Here is a 14,779-nt window from a genome sequence, read left to right on the forward strand (position 1 = left end):
GGGCGCGCGCGCCGCGGCCAAGGACTTTGGCGGGCTGCCCTCTGCTGCCCGCGCCGCCGCGGCCCGGGCGGCGCGGGCAGGCGGCGGGGGCGCGCGGCGTCACAAAGCCCCGCGGGAACGCGGGGGCCCCGCCGAGGCTCCAGGCGCCCCCGGCGAAGCCTCTCCCGCCCCCCCCCCCGCGCGCGCGCGCGCGCGCGCGCGCCCGTTCCTCCGCCGCCCGGCGGGGCCGCCGCGCCGCAAAGCGTGCTGGGAGAGCCGGCTCGCGCCGGAAGGACGCGCGGGCGCTCGGCGGCGGCGAGGTTATAAAAGGGAAGGAGCCGGCGGCGGGCGGAAGTGGGCGGTTCGGGCTGCTCGCGGCGCTGTTGTCTGGCGTCTGAGCCTCCCGAGGGGCGTTCTCTGTCTTGCCGCCGGTGCAGGCCGCAGTGACAGGGCCGCGCGCCCCCGCGCCCCCGCTCCCTCCCGGTGCAGCGCCGGCTCGCGGCCGCCGCGGCCCGCAAGCCCAACATGGCGCAGGAGGTGGCGGAGTACCTGAGCCAGAACCCGCGGGTGGCCGCCTGGGTGGAGGCGCTGCGCTGCGAGGGCGAGACGGACAAACACTGGCGCCACCGCCGGGAGTTCCTGCTCCGCAACGCCGGGGACCTGGCCCCCGCGGGCGGCGCCGCCTCCGCGGCCCCGGAGGACGCGGCCGACGCCGAGAGCGGGACCCGCAAGCGGCAGCTGCAGCAGCTCATCTCCTTCTCCATGGCCTGGGCCAACCACATCTTCCTCGGGTGCCGGTGAGTGGGGGCGCGCCCCCGAGCCGCCCTCCCCGTTTTGTCTGTCGCCCCCGGGCTGGGGCCCGGAGCCCTCGGCGGGGAGGGAAGTTGCGAAGCGCGGGAATCGGCGGGCCCGGCTGCCCTCTAAGCGCGAGAAGGGCGCCTCTGCCCGAAGCCGACATGATTTGCAGTCTGGAGGTGGCCCTGATGGGTGGGGGCTGCTGGGCGAGCTGTTGGCTGACAACGCTCTTGTGGATGGACGCTGCGTTTAAAAGTTGCCGAAGAGGGACCCCGCCTCCCAACCTTGGGGCGTTTGTTGATGGGCTTCCAGGAAACCGAAAGTTCCTGGCGGTTGGTGCACTTTTTGATTACAACCAGGAAATGCAGTTCCTGTAGCCGGTTTGTGCACACCAGCAGTAGTAGCTTAGAAAAAACACTATTTTTAAAGTGTCTACTCCTTCTTTTTCAGGTACCCTCAAAAAGTTATGGATAAAATACTTAGTATGGCTGAAGGCATCAAAGTGACAGATGCTCCAATCCATACAACAAGAGACGAACTGGTTGCCAAGGTGAAGAAAAGAGGGATATCGAGTAGCAATGGTTAGCAGATCATAGATGTGAACATACATAGGAGTTTAGAACATAAGTTTGATATAATTAGGAATTACCGTTACTACTAATTTTTTAATAAGCTAGAATTTATATAATGTTATTAATCAAGTTGGAACATTAAACCTAAATTATGTGTCTGTGTATTTTAGCCTCTGATTTTGATAGTTTTCTTTGATTGCTTTAGATTTTGAAGTGTCAAATGTTGTCTATACTGTTTATTTTTTATTTTTTTTGTGAGGAAGATTAGCTCTGAGCTAACATCCAATGCTAATCCTCCTCTTTTTTTGCTGAGGAAGATTGGCCCTGGACTCACATCCATGCCCATCTTCCTCCACTTTATATGGGACGCCACCACAGCATGGTTTGAGAGTGGTGCCTTGGTCTGCGTCCAATGGGGAATCTGAACCTTTGAACCCCGGGTGGCTGAAGCAGAGCACGCCCACTTAACTGCTATGCCACTGGGGCTGGCCCTGATTTCTTAATATTAGTAATTAATGATGTTATTCAATGCTGTTTTAAGAAATTAATTTGTTATTATACACTTTTTAAAGAAACTACTAGTTCTGAAATATTTTGCTTTGTGCCTTTATTTTAATGAATATTTGTCTTGTAAATTTTCAGCAGATGTGTATGAGGTAGGCTTAGTCACATATGTTTTCCTTCTTTTTAGAAGGGGTAGAAGAGCCATCGAAAAAACGAGTCATAGAAGGAAAAAACAATTCTGCAGTTGAGCAAGATCATGCAAAAGTTTCTGCCAAAACAGAACATGCATCAGCTCAGCAGGAAGTCAGCTCAACGTGTACGGGGTCATCTGTGAAATCCGAGAGTAGTGGGAACTCAACTCGGAGCTCTGGTACCTCGAGTCAGAACAGCTCGACGAGTGATGGAGATCGGTCTGTTTCCAGCCAAAGCAGCAGCAGCCTTTCCTCTCAGGTAACAGCGGCAGCGTCTGGAAAAGCTTCTGAACCCGAAGCTGCAGATAAACATGGTGCAGCGTCGCTTGTCTCTTCGTTGTTGAAATCCAGTGTGAATAGTCATATGACCCAGTCCACTGAATCCAGACAACAAAGTGGATCACCTGAAAAGAGTGCTTTGGAAGGCTCTTCAGTCTCAGCTTCTCAAAGCCTCTCAGAGATAGAGGTGCCCTTGTTGGGCTCCTCAGGAAGCTCAGAAGTAGAGTTGCCACTGTTGTCTTCTAAACCTAGTTCAGAGACAGCTTCAAGTGGGGTAACTGCCAAAACTAGTTCAGAGGCAAGTGTTTCATCATCCGTTTCTAAAAACAGTTCCTCATCAGGCACATCCTCGCTAACTCCCAAGAGCAGCACCTCAACACACACATCGCTGCTGACTTCCAAAAGCACTTCGCAGGTAGCTGCATCACTGTTAGCTTCCAAGAGCAGCTCCCAGGGCAGTGGGTCTCTCGTTTCCAAAAGTGCTTCCTTAGCGAGTGTGTCCCAGCTGGCTTCCAAGAGTAGTTCTCAGACTAGCACATCACAGTTGCCTTCTAAAAGTACTTCACAGTTAAGTGAGAGTTCTGTTAAATTCTCTTGTTGCAAGTTGACCAATGAAGATGTGAAACAGAAGCAACCTTTTTTCAACAGACTGTATAAAACGGTGGCGTGGAAGCTGGTAGCTGTTGGTGGCTTTAGTCCCAGTGTGAATCACGGAGAGCTCCTAAATGCAGCTATTGAGGCTCTGAAAGCAACACTGGATGTGTTTTTTGTCCCGCTAAAAGAACTGGCAGATCTGCCTCAAAATAAGAGCTCTCAAGAAAGTATTGTTTGTGAATTGAGGTGCAAGTCTGTGTATTTGGGCACTGGCTGTGGCAAAAGCAAAGAAAATGCAAAAGCAGTTGCATCTAGAGAAGCACTGAAGTTATTTCTCAAGAAAAAGGTGGTGGTAAAAATATGTAAAAGGAAATACAGAGGCAGTGAAATAGAAGACCTGGTACTCCTTGATGAAGAGTCAAGGCCTGTAAACTTACCTCCGGCGTTAAAACATCCTCAAGAATTACTATAATATGTCCAAAATATCACTGCATACAGTATCTGGTATTTGACGACAAAAACTGGCTTACTTTTGTACAATATAAAACAGGCTTTCACAAATTTTGTATTGCTTTTTTCCAGTTTTGCAGAAAATTTACATTCTAGTTCTCTTCACACAATAGTTGTAAATAATTTGTGAATGACAGTACACATTAAAAAGTATGCATTAACGGCGTACCAGTATGCTGTTTTTGTTTGCTGAAGAAAATACTGTCTTCTATTTTTAATGATACATTAGGTACGATGTGTAGTTCTGTAGTCTTAAAACTTTTGTACTTTCAATTTGGTGAAAATGTATTGTCTACCATGCATTTTTTTTTCTAGCTGAATAAACCTCCACATCCAAGAAAAGGGGACCATAGTATTTGAATGTCTGAAAGTTTGTGAAGCTTAAGGTTTTAAGAATGTTGCCCATAATGTTGAACGTGTCTCTTAAAGAATAAAAGAAAAAATAGTTGCCTCAGACTATTTTTATGAGAAGTTGTAAGCATTTTTTAGATATAAAGCAGTATAAAGTACTTAAGGTTATTTTATTCTGAAGTTGTTTAAAATTCACCATGATTTTGCTGCAGATTCTTTAAGTGGGTTAATTTATGTTTTGAGGTAAAATACAATTTACACTTTTTCTTAACATAAATGTGGGTTTCTATATTAAGCATATTTTGTGACTACTACTATTAACAGATTGATTTGTTTAGATATTAAATGCTTTAAGCTACTTTACCTTTTCAAGGAGTTGTGTTTTTTTTCCCCCCAAGTCAGAACCAATTACTGCAAATAGGCTTCCTACTACTAGCCACTGTAAACTGCAACCAGGTAATTTTTCATAGCTGATATACAACTTTTTATGGGTAGAGAAGTTACAGTTTGCAAATCTAGAACTAGATGGTTCTTTTGTTTACAAATCCCATAGAAGAATAACTGGGCAGACTAGAGAGCCAAGCTCAGCTCTTCAACGAGCCTGATCAATTGAATTAACATTTGTTAGTAATGAAATGGAATCCTCCTGTGTGTCTTAGGTGATTCTGACTGTATTACTCTATTGTGGTATATTGTTTCATTTTTCTTCAAACTCTGGCCCAAGATGTTTCGTTATTTTTGTGGTCTTCTGGCTTTCTAGATGCTGCACGTTGAGCAGTACTGGTGATAATGTACAGAGAAAAATCAAGAAATGACCTTTTACATTACATGTTTTCATTTACATTTGTATTGGAATAGGAAAATTGAACACAAGTAGCACAATTTAAGTATGTAGAAGTTATTTCTATTTTTATATTCTAGAAATAATAGACAAGGATACTTGATATACTTGAAATCAAGAGTGGTTTTAATTTCACCAGGTAACCTTCAAAAGTGATTCATTTTTGAGGATGTTGAAGTGGATACCAAAGCTAAGTCCATCTTCTGTCAATGGGTTGCCTTTATATGTTGTGAGAACCAATAACAAAGCACTTGAATTACCTCACTTTCGGAATGTGTATTTTGCAGGACAGTGTTGCCAGAAAAGTGAGCTGAATATTAGAAAGAATAATAAATTTCTGTAATGTATCTAATTAAGTGGTTTGGTAATTTCCTAAATTGGCTTATTTCAAGTTAAAGTTTATTGAAAATATTTTAAATTATAGTAGCCTTTTGATATGTTTGAATTTGAGGAAGCTGCTTAGTGTAAAAACAAACACTTTAATTTGTAAACATTTATTTGCTACAATCTTATTAAAAGCTGATAAAATACTCTTAGTCAAAACTTAATCCATTTAAGAGAAATACATATTTTACAGTACTTCAAGATGTGTAGTGCAGAAGAAAACAAGCTTTGGAATCTCTTCTTGAGATAGAATCTCGGCTCCTTCTGGAATTTAACCTTTTAACTTCATCATTTGAAATAGGACTATGAAGATTAAATGTTAAATACATTTAAAGTGCCCTGTATAGTGCAGTATACCATAGTTTATTCATTGCTCATATATGTGTTCTTATTTCCCCACAACGTTATGAGTAGCTATTCTCATTTGGCCCATTTTTCAGATGAAGAAAAAAAAGTATTTTGGTCAAAGATTGAATTCAAGCCTGTATCTGATTCCAGAACCCAAGCTCTTACTATGTTGTATTGCTTAATATCCTTCTCACTTCTCTAAATGCTAAGATTTTAGAAAATCCCCCTCAGACTGCTTTTCTACCCGTTGTAAGTGACAACAATCTTTTTCCAAAGCCTCATTTTCTTGAAATGAGTCACATCAGAAGCTCTTCTGTTTATTAATGCTTCTCCTTAGTACTTGCATGTCTGGAATATTCTAACCAGGGAATTATCCCATATGGGTGCAGTTGAAGTTTGTTTAAAAAAGAACACCTAAAATGATTTGCCACCAAGTTGAGTGAATAAAATAGATTATCAAAATGGGAAATACTGAATTTATTTTTAATCAATGAGGTGAAATGATGTCCTGAGACTGAATTTTCTTGATGGTGCTAAAATCAGGATTTTTTTTAATGGTAAAATTAAAAAGTTGACTTCGAAGAATGGTATTGTCATGAGTTTTTAACCGCAATTCTTGGGGCCTGCTGCCAGTTATTGACTGGGACAGTTGTCATAAGGATATGTGTAATTCCAAGGCTTTTGATATGTATTATCAAAAACCTCTGATTTAAATTATGTATGAAAAAGCATTATTTTCCCTGCCAAGCGCAGCTTTACTTGGCACAGATTTCTCCTTGCTGTTTGGATTCCTGAGTAATGGTAGTGAGAAGGTAAGCAAAGCAGTCATCAACTGAAACCAGGTCAGTCCTACGATTGTGTTGAAATTGTAGTTTAAGGGGAATTTGTCGGCTTTGCCCTCAGTAATTGTGCTAAAGTCCTAGATTGACTCACTTCTTAGACACTGGCAAATCTATGGATATCAATTTTCTGTGGTTGAATGAAAAAGCTCTTTGTAGCTTTCTACCATTTAAACAAAAATAGATAAATGCAGTTGTCGTCGAGCCATTAATTTTCCCATACCCCTCCACAAGAAAAATACTACTTCAAGTTCACACTTCTTGGCTTCCATGGATGCAGCTTGCTATCCAGCTAGAACCATTCCTTTTTACTTTGCTTACCTTATTACCAGCATTAATATCTCCACTTTTCTGTTTTCCCTCTTTAGAAAAACTACTGAAGAGAGGTCATTATCTGGTCTTTTGTTCTTTTGTTGTTTATGCAGCAAGAAAAAATAGTTAGTGGACAAGCTCCCAAACTAAATTGGCTAGCTTGGAAGGGAAGTACAGAAAGGGTTAGCTACAGGACATTCTTAGTGAAAACTAGAGATTTCATAGGCCAGTACTTAACAGAAAGCAATCTAATACTTGTGACTTTGAAACTTTTATGAGTAGAATCAGAATCCTTTTTGGAAGTCATTAAGCAACCAAACTAACATAACATAAACAGCAAATACAATGAACTATGAAATTGTACTATTATATAGAAGTGGAACTACTATATGTATTGTATATAGCTTGACATGAAAAGGAATGCAAAGACAAATGCACAAAAAGAAGAATCACCTAGTGTTTTCCTTATGACTGTTTTCATGTAAATCAGTTTAGCAGGGCTTGGACACTGAAATGATAAAATGCGAGTTCTGAACATGTGATCCATGGTTTTCAAGGTTTCTTTCAGCCATATTTCTTCAAAGACTAATGGGAGCCCTGTGTGTGTAAAAGAGGAGCAGACCTACTTTGGTTGAAGGCGGGCGGCCACACCCCACCACTGAATTCCTTCTACCTTCCTTTCTCAAGGCCTGCAGCACCTTGGACTCTGAGCAGAAGGGAGTTGAGCAACTATGAGGCCCAGTGTAGATGGCCAGCTTTCTTCTGCAATAGGTAATAGAGTGAATGTGGGCAGAAAGCCACCAGATTACTACAAAATGGAAGTCATCTGTCTTGAAGGAATGTGCCATATTAGAATTTGTAATTAGTAGGGACTCAGGTCAGACTTAAGGGCCCATCACAAATTAATATTTAAATAACACTAAAAATAGCTACCATTACTTTCTTTTTTATTGTGAAATATAATTACAGAAGTCCATATATATAAAGCCCACTAATTATTAATTGCGCACATAATGATTACCTAGGTTGTAAAATAAAACTATGTCAGCACAGCAAGAACTCACCATGTGTATATAGCTGCCATTTATTGGGTGCCTACAATATGTTGATGCATTGGGTGTCTTTTTTAAGCCTCCCGACCTGTAAGGTGGGTTGGTATTGTTGATCCTATGTTACAAATGAGAAAACTGATAAGCATTTTGAATTGACAGTCAAATTGCAGAACTAGTAAATGTTGAAGCAGCGACTCAAATCCAGTGTTCGTAGAGAAGATTAAACAATGACTTGGTTCTAATTTGGGGCACTGAACGGGAACGCCAATAAGACGTTTTGTACCGTGATATTTGTTTCCTATGTTCCAGAAAATAGTAAGTATAATTGCACTTTGAGGAAATTTTTGAGAAATTTTATTTAATTAAACTAGGAAGCTTCTAAAGAAGTAAACTTGAAACTGCTCAAATATGTATCTGAAATAATCATTGGAAAATGCTTTCTAGACATTCTATTTATAGAATTTAAAGGGACAATTTACAGAGGCAATGAAATAATGATATAATGAATGGTTGAAACATTATATATCTTATGAATCCTGTCTCATTACTCTTCAGTATTTGTATATTATTATTTTTCTATACTAGCTAAGGAAAAAAAATGGTTCTCATGAAATAAAGACTAATAGAGGTCCGTGGAAGCATTTCTAGTTTCTCATACCCGTGTGCACTGATAGTGGACCATACTTAATGAGGGAGTTACTACACGCTCAGGAACCTGCAGTTCGGAAGCCAACGTGGGGTAAAGTGCATGCACCTTTCTATCCCTGTTTTTCATTTCAACATATTGAGTGCAATTAACAAGAGAAATATGATATAGGTAAAAGAATACTATTTTGAAAACATTCATTCCTTTTCCCTGTAATTCACATTCTCTAGTCATCATTCTGCCATTATGGCTCGTGTAGGGAAGGAGAGAAGGATAATGAGACTTCAGGGAAGTCCATCCCAGGGATAGCAAGGAAGTAAGAATCCTCCCATTCCAGCCCTGGCAAATTTTGAGGAGAAGGGGGAAGAAGGGAACCAGGCATCTGAGACACGTGGGTCCTGACCTCTGCTCTATAGCATGAACTTCACCTGTGTGAGTATTGCAGAGGTGAGAGAAATGACAATTTTCACTTAATGAGCCTGCCTCGTTTATCCTCTGACTGTAATCAAAGAATGCATCACTCCTTAGAAGGGTCCAAGAGATTGAAACAAAGAGGGCTTGAGTAAGAAATACTGAAGGCATCGGGATCTTGAGTCCAGAGCCACTGAGTTGCACAACACCAGGGGGCACCATTCACATGGAATACAATGGATGTCATTTAACACAATAAACGATGTCCCTTGGAGTTGCGGAACAAGGTGGCCCTTTTTGGCCCCTGAGATTGCCGTATGAGTAAACTTACTAGAAAAATCTTTCTTATAAAGGTGATTTGAGGGGCTGGCCCAGTGGCGTAGCAGTTAAGGTCTCGTGCTCTGCTTTGGCGGCCTGGGGTTCGCAGGTTCAGATCCCGGGCTCGGACCAACGCACCGCTTGTCAAGCCATGCTGTGGTGGTGTCCCATATAAAGTAGAGGAAAATGGGCACGGATGTTAGCCCAGGGCCACTCTTCCTCAGCAAAAAGAGGAGGATTGGCAATGGATGTTAGCTCAGGGCTGATCCTCTCACACACACACACACACACACACACACACACACACACAAAAGTAATTTGCAATAAATATTTGTGGTTCTATGAAGCATGGATAGCATATAAATTCTAACAAACTGTTCTTGGGGGTAGCATATGCTAAAGTTATTTGATGATGCTGGGGGCACTATTTATACTTGGTCACAAATTACTTTGCCCAGCACATTCTTCTATAGGAGGAATTATTTCAAGACAATAGCCTAAAATAAAATCATATCAGGTGAAGTAAGGCTGCTTGGGTTATGTTAAGGTTTTTTTTTCTCTCTATTCACAAACCTTGGGGGAAATTCAGAAACTAGGCAGATAAAGAATTATGTCAGCTCAGGTGTGGAATAAACCTGAGCGTCTGCCTTGTGTTCTCTCCCACGGATAGATAACGTCCCCTAATTACATCGTTTGCTTCTGTACCTTCCACGTAAACCCACATCTCTTACTCGGTTTCCCTCTCATCTTTCTCTTTCTTTGCTCCATTAATTTTTTCTTGGTTGTTACCTTTTGCTGATATGAGCTAACATAAATGAATAAAGATTTTGAGATTTTTACTTTCTGAAACCATGGAAGACAGTACTTGAGAAGTCAGACATCCTATAAATTTCAGTGTGATGTTGGTTCTGGGAGAAGAGTGAAAGAGAAAATCAAGGACCTCTTTTGATCTCTGTCAGTATCCAACAAGAGGGGAGGAGAGTGGTACACACAAACTAATGTAAGGCCAGCTCAACTCTGTTCCCATGAAACATCTGTAAATTTTTTGTAGACTTTAGTGGTTTTTTAGAATTTAAAATTCTATCCCTTCCTGTTTCAAGGGAATCCATGCCACCATATATCAAAGCAAAGCTTCCCTACTGAGTCTTGACCTACAGCAGAAAAACTAAAATAATATCAACAGCATATTGATTTTCTCTTGCTGCTGTAACAAATTACCACAAATTTGGCAGCTTAAGCAATACGAGTCTGTAGGTTAGAAGTCCAACATAGTTCTCCCGGGGCTCAAAACAAGGTGTTGGCAGCTCTGTGTTCCCTTCTGGAGGCTCTGAGGGAGAATCTGCTTCCTTGCCTTTTCCAGCTTCTAGAGGCTGCTCTCATTCCTTGGCTCATAATCCGCTTCCTCCATCTGCAAAACTAGCAATGGTGGGTTGAGTCCTCAAATTGCATCAAACTGACCCTGCCTCTGCTGTCACATCTCTCTCTCTGACTCTGACTTCTCTGCCTCCCTCTTCCAATTTTTCTGTTTCCCTTTTCCACTTCATAGGAACCCCTGTGGTAACACTGAGTTCACAAGCATAATCTCCCTATTTTAAGACCATCTGATTAGCTGATCATCTGATCAACTTTATTAATTCGGTCTGCAACCTTAATTCTCCTTTGCCATGTAATGTAACGTATTCACAGGTTCTAGGGATTAGGACATGGGTACCTTTGGGGATCCATTATTCTGCCTACCACCCAGAGGTTTGAGTTCACCACCAGCACCAGCACCAGCACCAGCACTTATCTTAAGAATGCTAGCTTTCTAACTTAACAAATGACAAGTGTTGAGTGCCTTGTTGCTCAGCAAGATACAGTATGGAAAGTGATACAGCTTAAAAATGAGTTCTGCAGTGCAGCTGGATAAATTGCTGTGACAGATAAACTTTCTGTAAATGATGTCTGATCACAAGTAGTTTCTCTGCCATTTAATCCTAAAAGCCTGATAAGGGAGCCTCCTTCTGCTCCAGGTATCCTTCAATAAGAAAGACTTTCTCTTAAGGGCCAAGTAATAGAAGTAAAGTAGCAGCTGCAATGGCAGACAAGTTGTTGACAGTTTTCCAAAACTTTTTTTTTTTTTTGGTGAGGAAGATTGGCCCTGAGCTAACATCTGTTGCCAATCCTCCTCTTTTTGCTGAGGAAGATTGGCCCTGGGCTAACATCCGTGCCCATCTTCCTCCACTTTATATGTGCAACACCGCCACAGCATGGCTTAGTAAGCAGTGTGTAGGTCCGTGCCCAGGATCCGAACCTGCAAACCCTGGGCTGCTGAAGCAGAACACGAGAACTTTACCACTATGCCAGTGGGCCAGCCCCTCCAAGACTTCTTTTGGGACAGAGCAGACAAACTAGAATTGCAACTTTGCCATAATGAGGCTAGAGGGTGTGGTGATAGCTATACAATAAGTGCTCTGTGGCTAACTTCATTACTTATGGCCCGACTGACCTCACAAACGTTAAATGTCAACTTCTCACTGCTGAGAAAAATACATCTTAAATTGATAGCTCTAAAGTATAGCTGGACGAAGGGCATGTATAATTATGAAAACACTCGATTGTACGTTATTCATAGCCATTAACAGTTAAATACATCCTAGGCATTTAAAAAAATCACACTGACTTTAAATATCTAAAATTTCATTGCAAGTATCCTAAAGAGGTAAAAGGGAAGTGTTCATGAGGAACGTGACAGCACGTGTTTTGCTCCAGATAATATGTATAATTCTAAACTCAGAGATAGTTTAAAAAAAAACAAATCCCAATTTTGTGTAGTTCAAAGAAAGAATATCTTTATTTGGAAAGAATATCTTTATTTCATTATTTTACCACTTTCAAAATATTTTTAGAACACCTCTTTTGGAATTGCCTTAATGATTTAGTGGTAGAAAATATTTGTTTTTTGTGGATTGATTTGATTTTTACTTTTACTTGAGTTTAGGGTATGAAGTGCACTTATCAGATGGGGCCTCAAATTTCCTCATCAATTTTGATGATTCACAAGCCCCCACTTAACGACTCTTGTGTCATTTGTCAACTGGTTTAACACAAAATTTGTTGAATCTTACCATTTCTTGAGTACCTATATCAGTTAGGATTCTTTTGTTCAAGCTACAGAAATTAACTAAAACCCCAAAACAAAAATTATTCAGGGGGCCAGCCTGGTGGCATAATGGTTAAGTTCACATGCTCCACTTTGGTGGTGGCCTGGGGTTTGCAGGTTCAGATCCCGGGCGCAGACCTACACACCACTCATCAAGCCACGCTGTGGTGGCGTCCCACATACAAAATAGAGGAAGATGGGCACAGACGTTAGCTCAGTGACAATCTTCCTCAAGCAAAAAGAGGAAGATTGGCAACAGATGTTAGCTCAGGGCCAATCTTTCTTACTGAAAAAACAAAAACAAAAACAAATTATTGAAAGGGTACTGGGTAGCTCACTGAATCAAAGGACTAGTTAACAACCAGATCTCGAGGACCTAAGCAGCAGGGACAGATAATTCAATCAATGTACTGCCATCAAAACAATTCAGTTCCACCCAATTTATGTTCTGTAACTTGACTCAAGCTTCTCATTCTCAGGAAAGAGAGTCCAAGTGGCCAAGCTTAGGTTACATGTTTCATGCATAAATAATTTATTATTGACAATGTCAACAGTAGGCTTGACTCGATGAAGGACCAGGCACAGATACCACCTGGATAAACCAAAGTTCACTTTTTTGAAGGATACAGAATGAAGTTAGCACAGTTAGGATACTCTGCAGAGAGATCAGCAATATTCTTCAAAGACAAACAGTAGTGGAAACTTCTGGACTCAAATCCTCAACAAATATTGAGTTAGTGAGGGTCACATCAGACCTTCTGTAGCTCAGCTGCATCCCTCAGGCCCACTCTGATGTAGCAGAGGTTAAAGGTCTGAGATACAGCCTGTCTACTTATATGTTAGAGGCCACCTTATGTGAACCAAATGCACCCCATATTAGAGTTATACTCTACACACTCTGATTTCTAGGGTTCAATATATAGTACTTTTAGGCCTGGAAAAACTTTTCATCTATTGCTCTTAGCTTTCCCAAGATAACATGGCTTGAGCCAAGGACATACTTGAATTCAAAGCTGTAGGATCGGAACAAAGGTCAGTTACTTATATGTCCCCAGGAGTTGGGCAGTAGCCCTTGGGCCAGCTAAAGGGGCTATCCTGAGCTGGCGACCTTGGTTGACATCCCCATTGAGACCTTATGGCTGGGGTATGGGAGGGGGTGGGGCAGTGGTGAGGGGATAGTTCTCCCAAGTTCTCATTGACTTAGGGATAATTCTCCAGAGGGACGTTTTAACCACAAAAAGGGAAAGATGTGCTGGGCAGGCCAAAATAGATGTCCTGTAGAATGACCCCAGAACCCTGGGTTCTGTAAGATGTCACCAGGGGTTCCACAAGAGCCTGTGATTGAAAAACAACAAAACTTTTTTCGAATTTTGCATGCTGTGCAATGCTAGCACTCACAATGATCAATCGTCCTACTAATTTTGTTAGAGGTCTTTCAGCCCCGTACGGCAGGGCACAGTGGCACAGTGTTCATTTAATTGAGTCCATTCTCAGTTTTGGACATTAGATAAGGGAGTCGTTGATAATTTGATAATTGGGAAGCGTTATCGCAGGGAGCTGGTGAGGGGAGGGGAAGATGGTAGGCTGATGAGGGCAGCCTCTCCATCCTGAGTTACTTCAACTCCCCCAGTCTCCCCTTCCATGCCACCAGCTGACAGCGGCGAATAAGCTGTACCAGTTAGAAGACTGGAGTGAAATTTCCTGTCTAGTGAAGGGATTTTTTAATGCACTGTGACTCAGCTGTCCACTCCTGCTGCCTTGCTCATGTAAACATTGCAAAACGCAGATTGTGTAGGGCAGAAGTGAACTGGCACTTTTTTTTGCTTGTGACTCTATTGTTTAGTTTTTTATTATGCCCTTCTGTTTTATATTTGTGTTTGGTTTTTTTAAAAAAAGTATCTAATGGTCCAATGTGGCAATTTTTTAGGAAAATATATGGGATTGAAGAGGAACATTCTGGGCCTACCTCTAGGGACGATCCAGATTCAGGCTAATTACAACCTTCTGAGTCATTTCACTGCAGTAATAAAATAAAGAATACACAAAAAAGTAACAACAAAAGTTACTTATCAACGGCTTTTAGGTGGGCTGGTAACCCAGGTTGGCCTATTCCATTGTCTGTCGTCAAACAACTTAAAAAGGAAGCAGGGGCTCTAGAAAATTGGAAAAGAACTTAACTACAAACCACAGCTGTTTGATAGTAAAGGTGCTGATTCTTTTCAATGGCTATTGGAAACGCAAAACAAAGAGGGTAAAGCTTTTGTTTTTTTTAAAAAAAGTTGCATTCAGTAGAAAAGCTCAAGAAGCAATTTATTTAGTAGCCGAACTTATTGTTCAGAAAAGGAAAAGTCACATAGTTGGTGAGAATCTCATAGGGCCAGCGTGTAAAATGCTAGGATAAGATGCGGTATGTGAAACTGAGAAGATTCCACTTTTAATAGTAGGATCAGTTGATGTGGTGATGACATGTCGCACGATGCTGAAGGGTTTTGTGTAATTAACTGGAAAACAATAAAGCTTCTCTTTTCAGGTTGATGAGTTGACAGATTTTACCAATAAATATCACAGTGTAGCATGGGTAAGATTTGTAAATGATGATGAATCTCAAAACTTTTTCCTGCTGCAAAGATCCAACTGAAATGAGCAAAGACCAAGACACATTTAATAGTTCGTCTTCCTATCTGGAAACAAAAGTTCCATCTTGGAAGGCA

At 41.7% G+C, this 14,779-nt stretch overlaps 1 protein-coding gene across 1 annotated transcript; it reads left to right on the forward strand.

The window, feature by feature from the left end:
• Positions 1-357: 357 nt before the first annotated feature.
• Positions 358-4,138, forward strand: CDKN2AIP (CDKN2A interacting protein). Its single transcript, XM_004428728.3, has 3 exons — positions 358-776; positions 1,225-1,355; positions 2,038-4,138. Exons 1-3 carry the CDS (start codon positions 505-507, stop codon positions 3,384-3,386), a joined length of 1,752 nt encoding a protein of 583 aa, XP_004428785.1. The 5' UTR covers positions 358-504; the 3' UTR covers positions 3,387-4,138.
• Positions 4,139-14,779: the final 10,641 nt, after the last annotated feature.

Source organism: Ceratotherium simum, chromosome 28 (genome assembly GCF_057802395.1).
Source record: "Ceratotherium simum simum isolate JZ-2026a chromosome 28, ASM5780239v1, whole genome shotgun sequence".
NCBI classification, from domain to species: domain Eukaryota; kingdom Metazoa; phylum Chordata; class Mammalia; order Perissodactyla; family Rhinocerotidae; genus Ceratotherium; species Ceratotherium simum.

Excerpts from the sequence above, each read along its gene's own strand:
- CDKN2AIP (XM_004428728.3), top strand. The coding sequence starts at position 505 with ATGGCGCAGGAGGTGGCGGAGTACCTGAGCCAGAACCCGCGGGTGGCC. Across the intron at positions 777-1,224 it reads CACATCTTCCTCGGGTGCCG|GTACCCTCAAAAAGTTATGG; the intron begins GTGAGTGGGGGC and ends CTTCTTTTTCAG. Across the intron at positions 1,356-2,037 it reads AGGGATATCGAGTAGCAATG|AAGGGGTAGAAGAGCCATCG; the intron begins GTTAGCAGATCA and ends CCTTCTTTTTAG.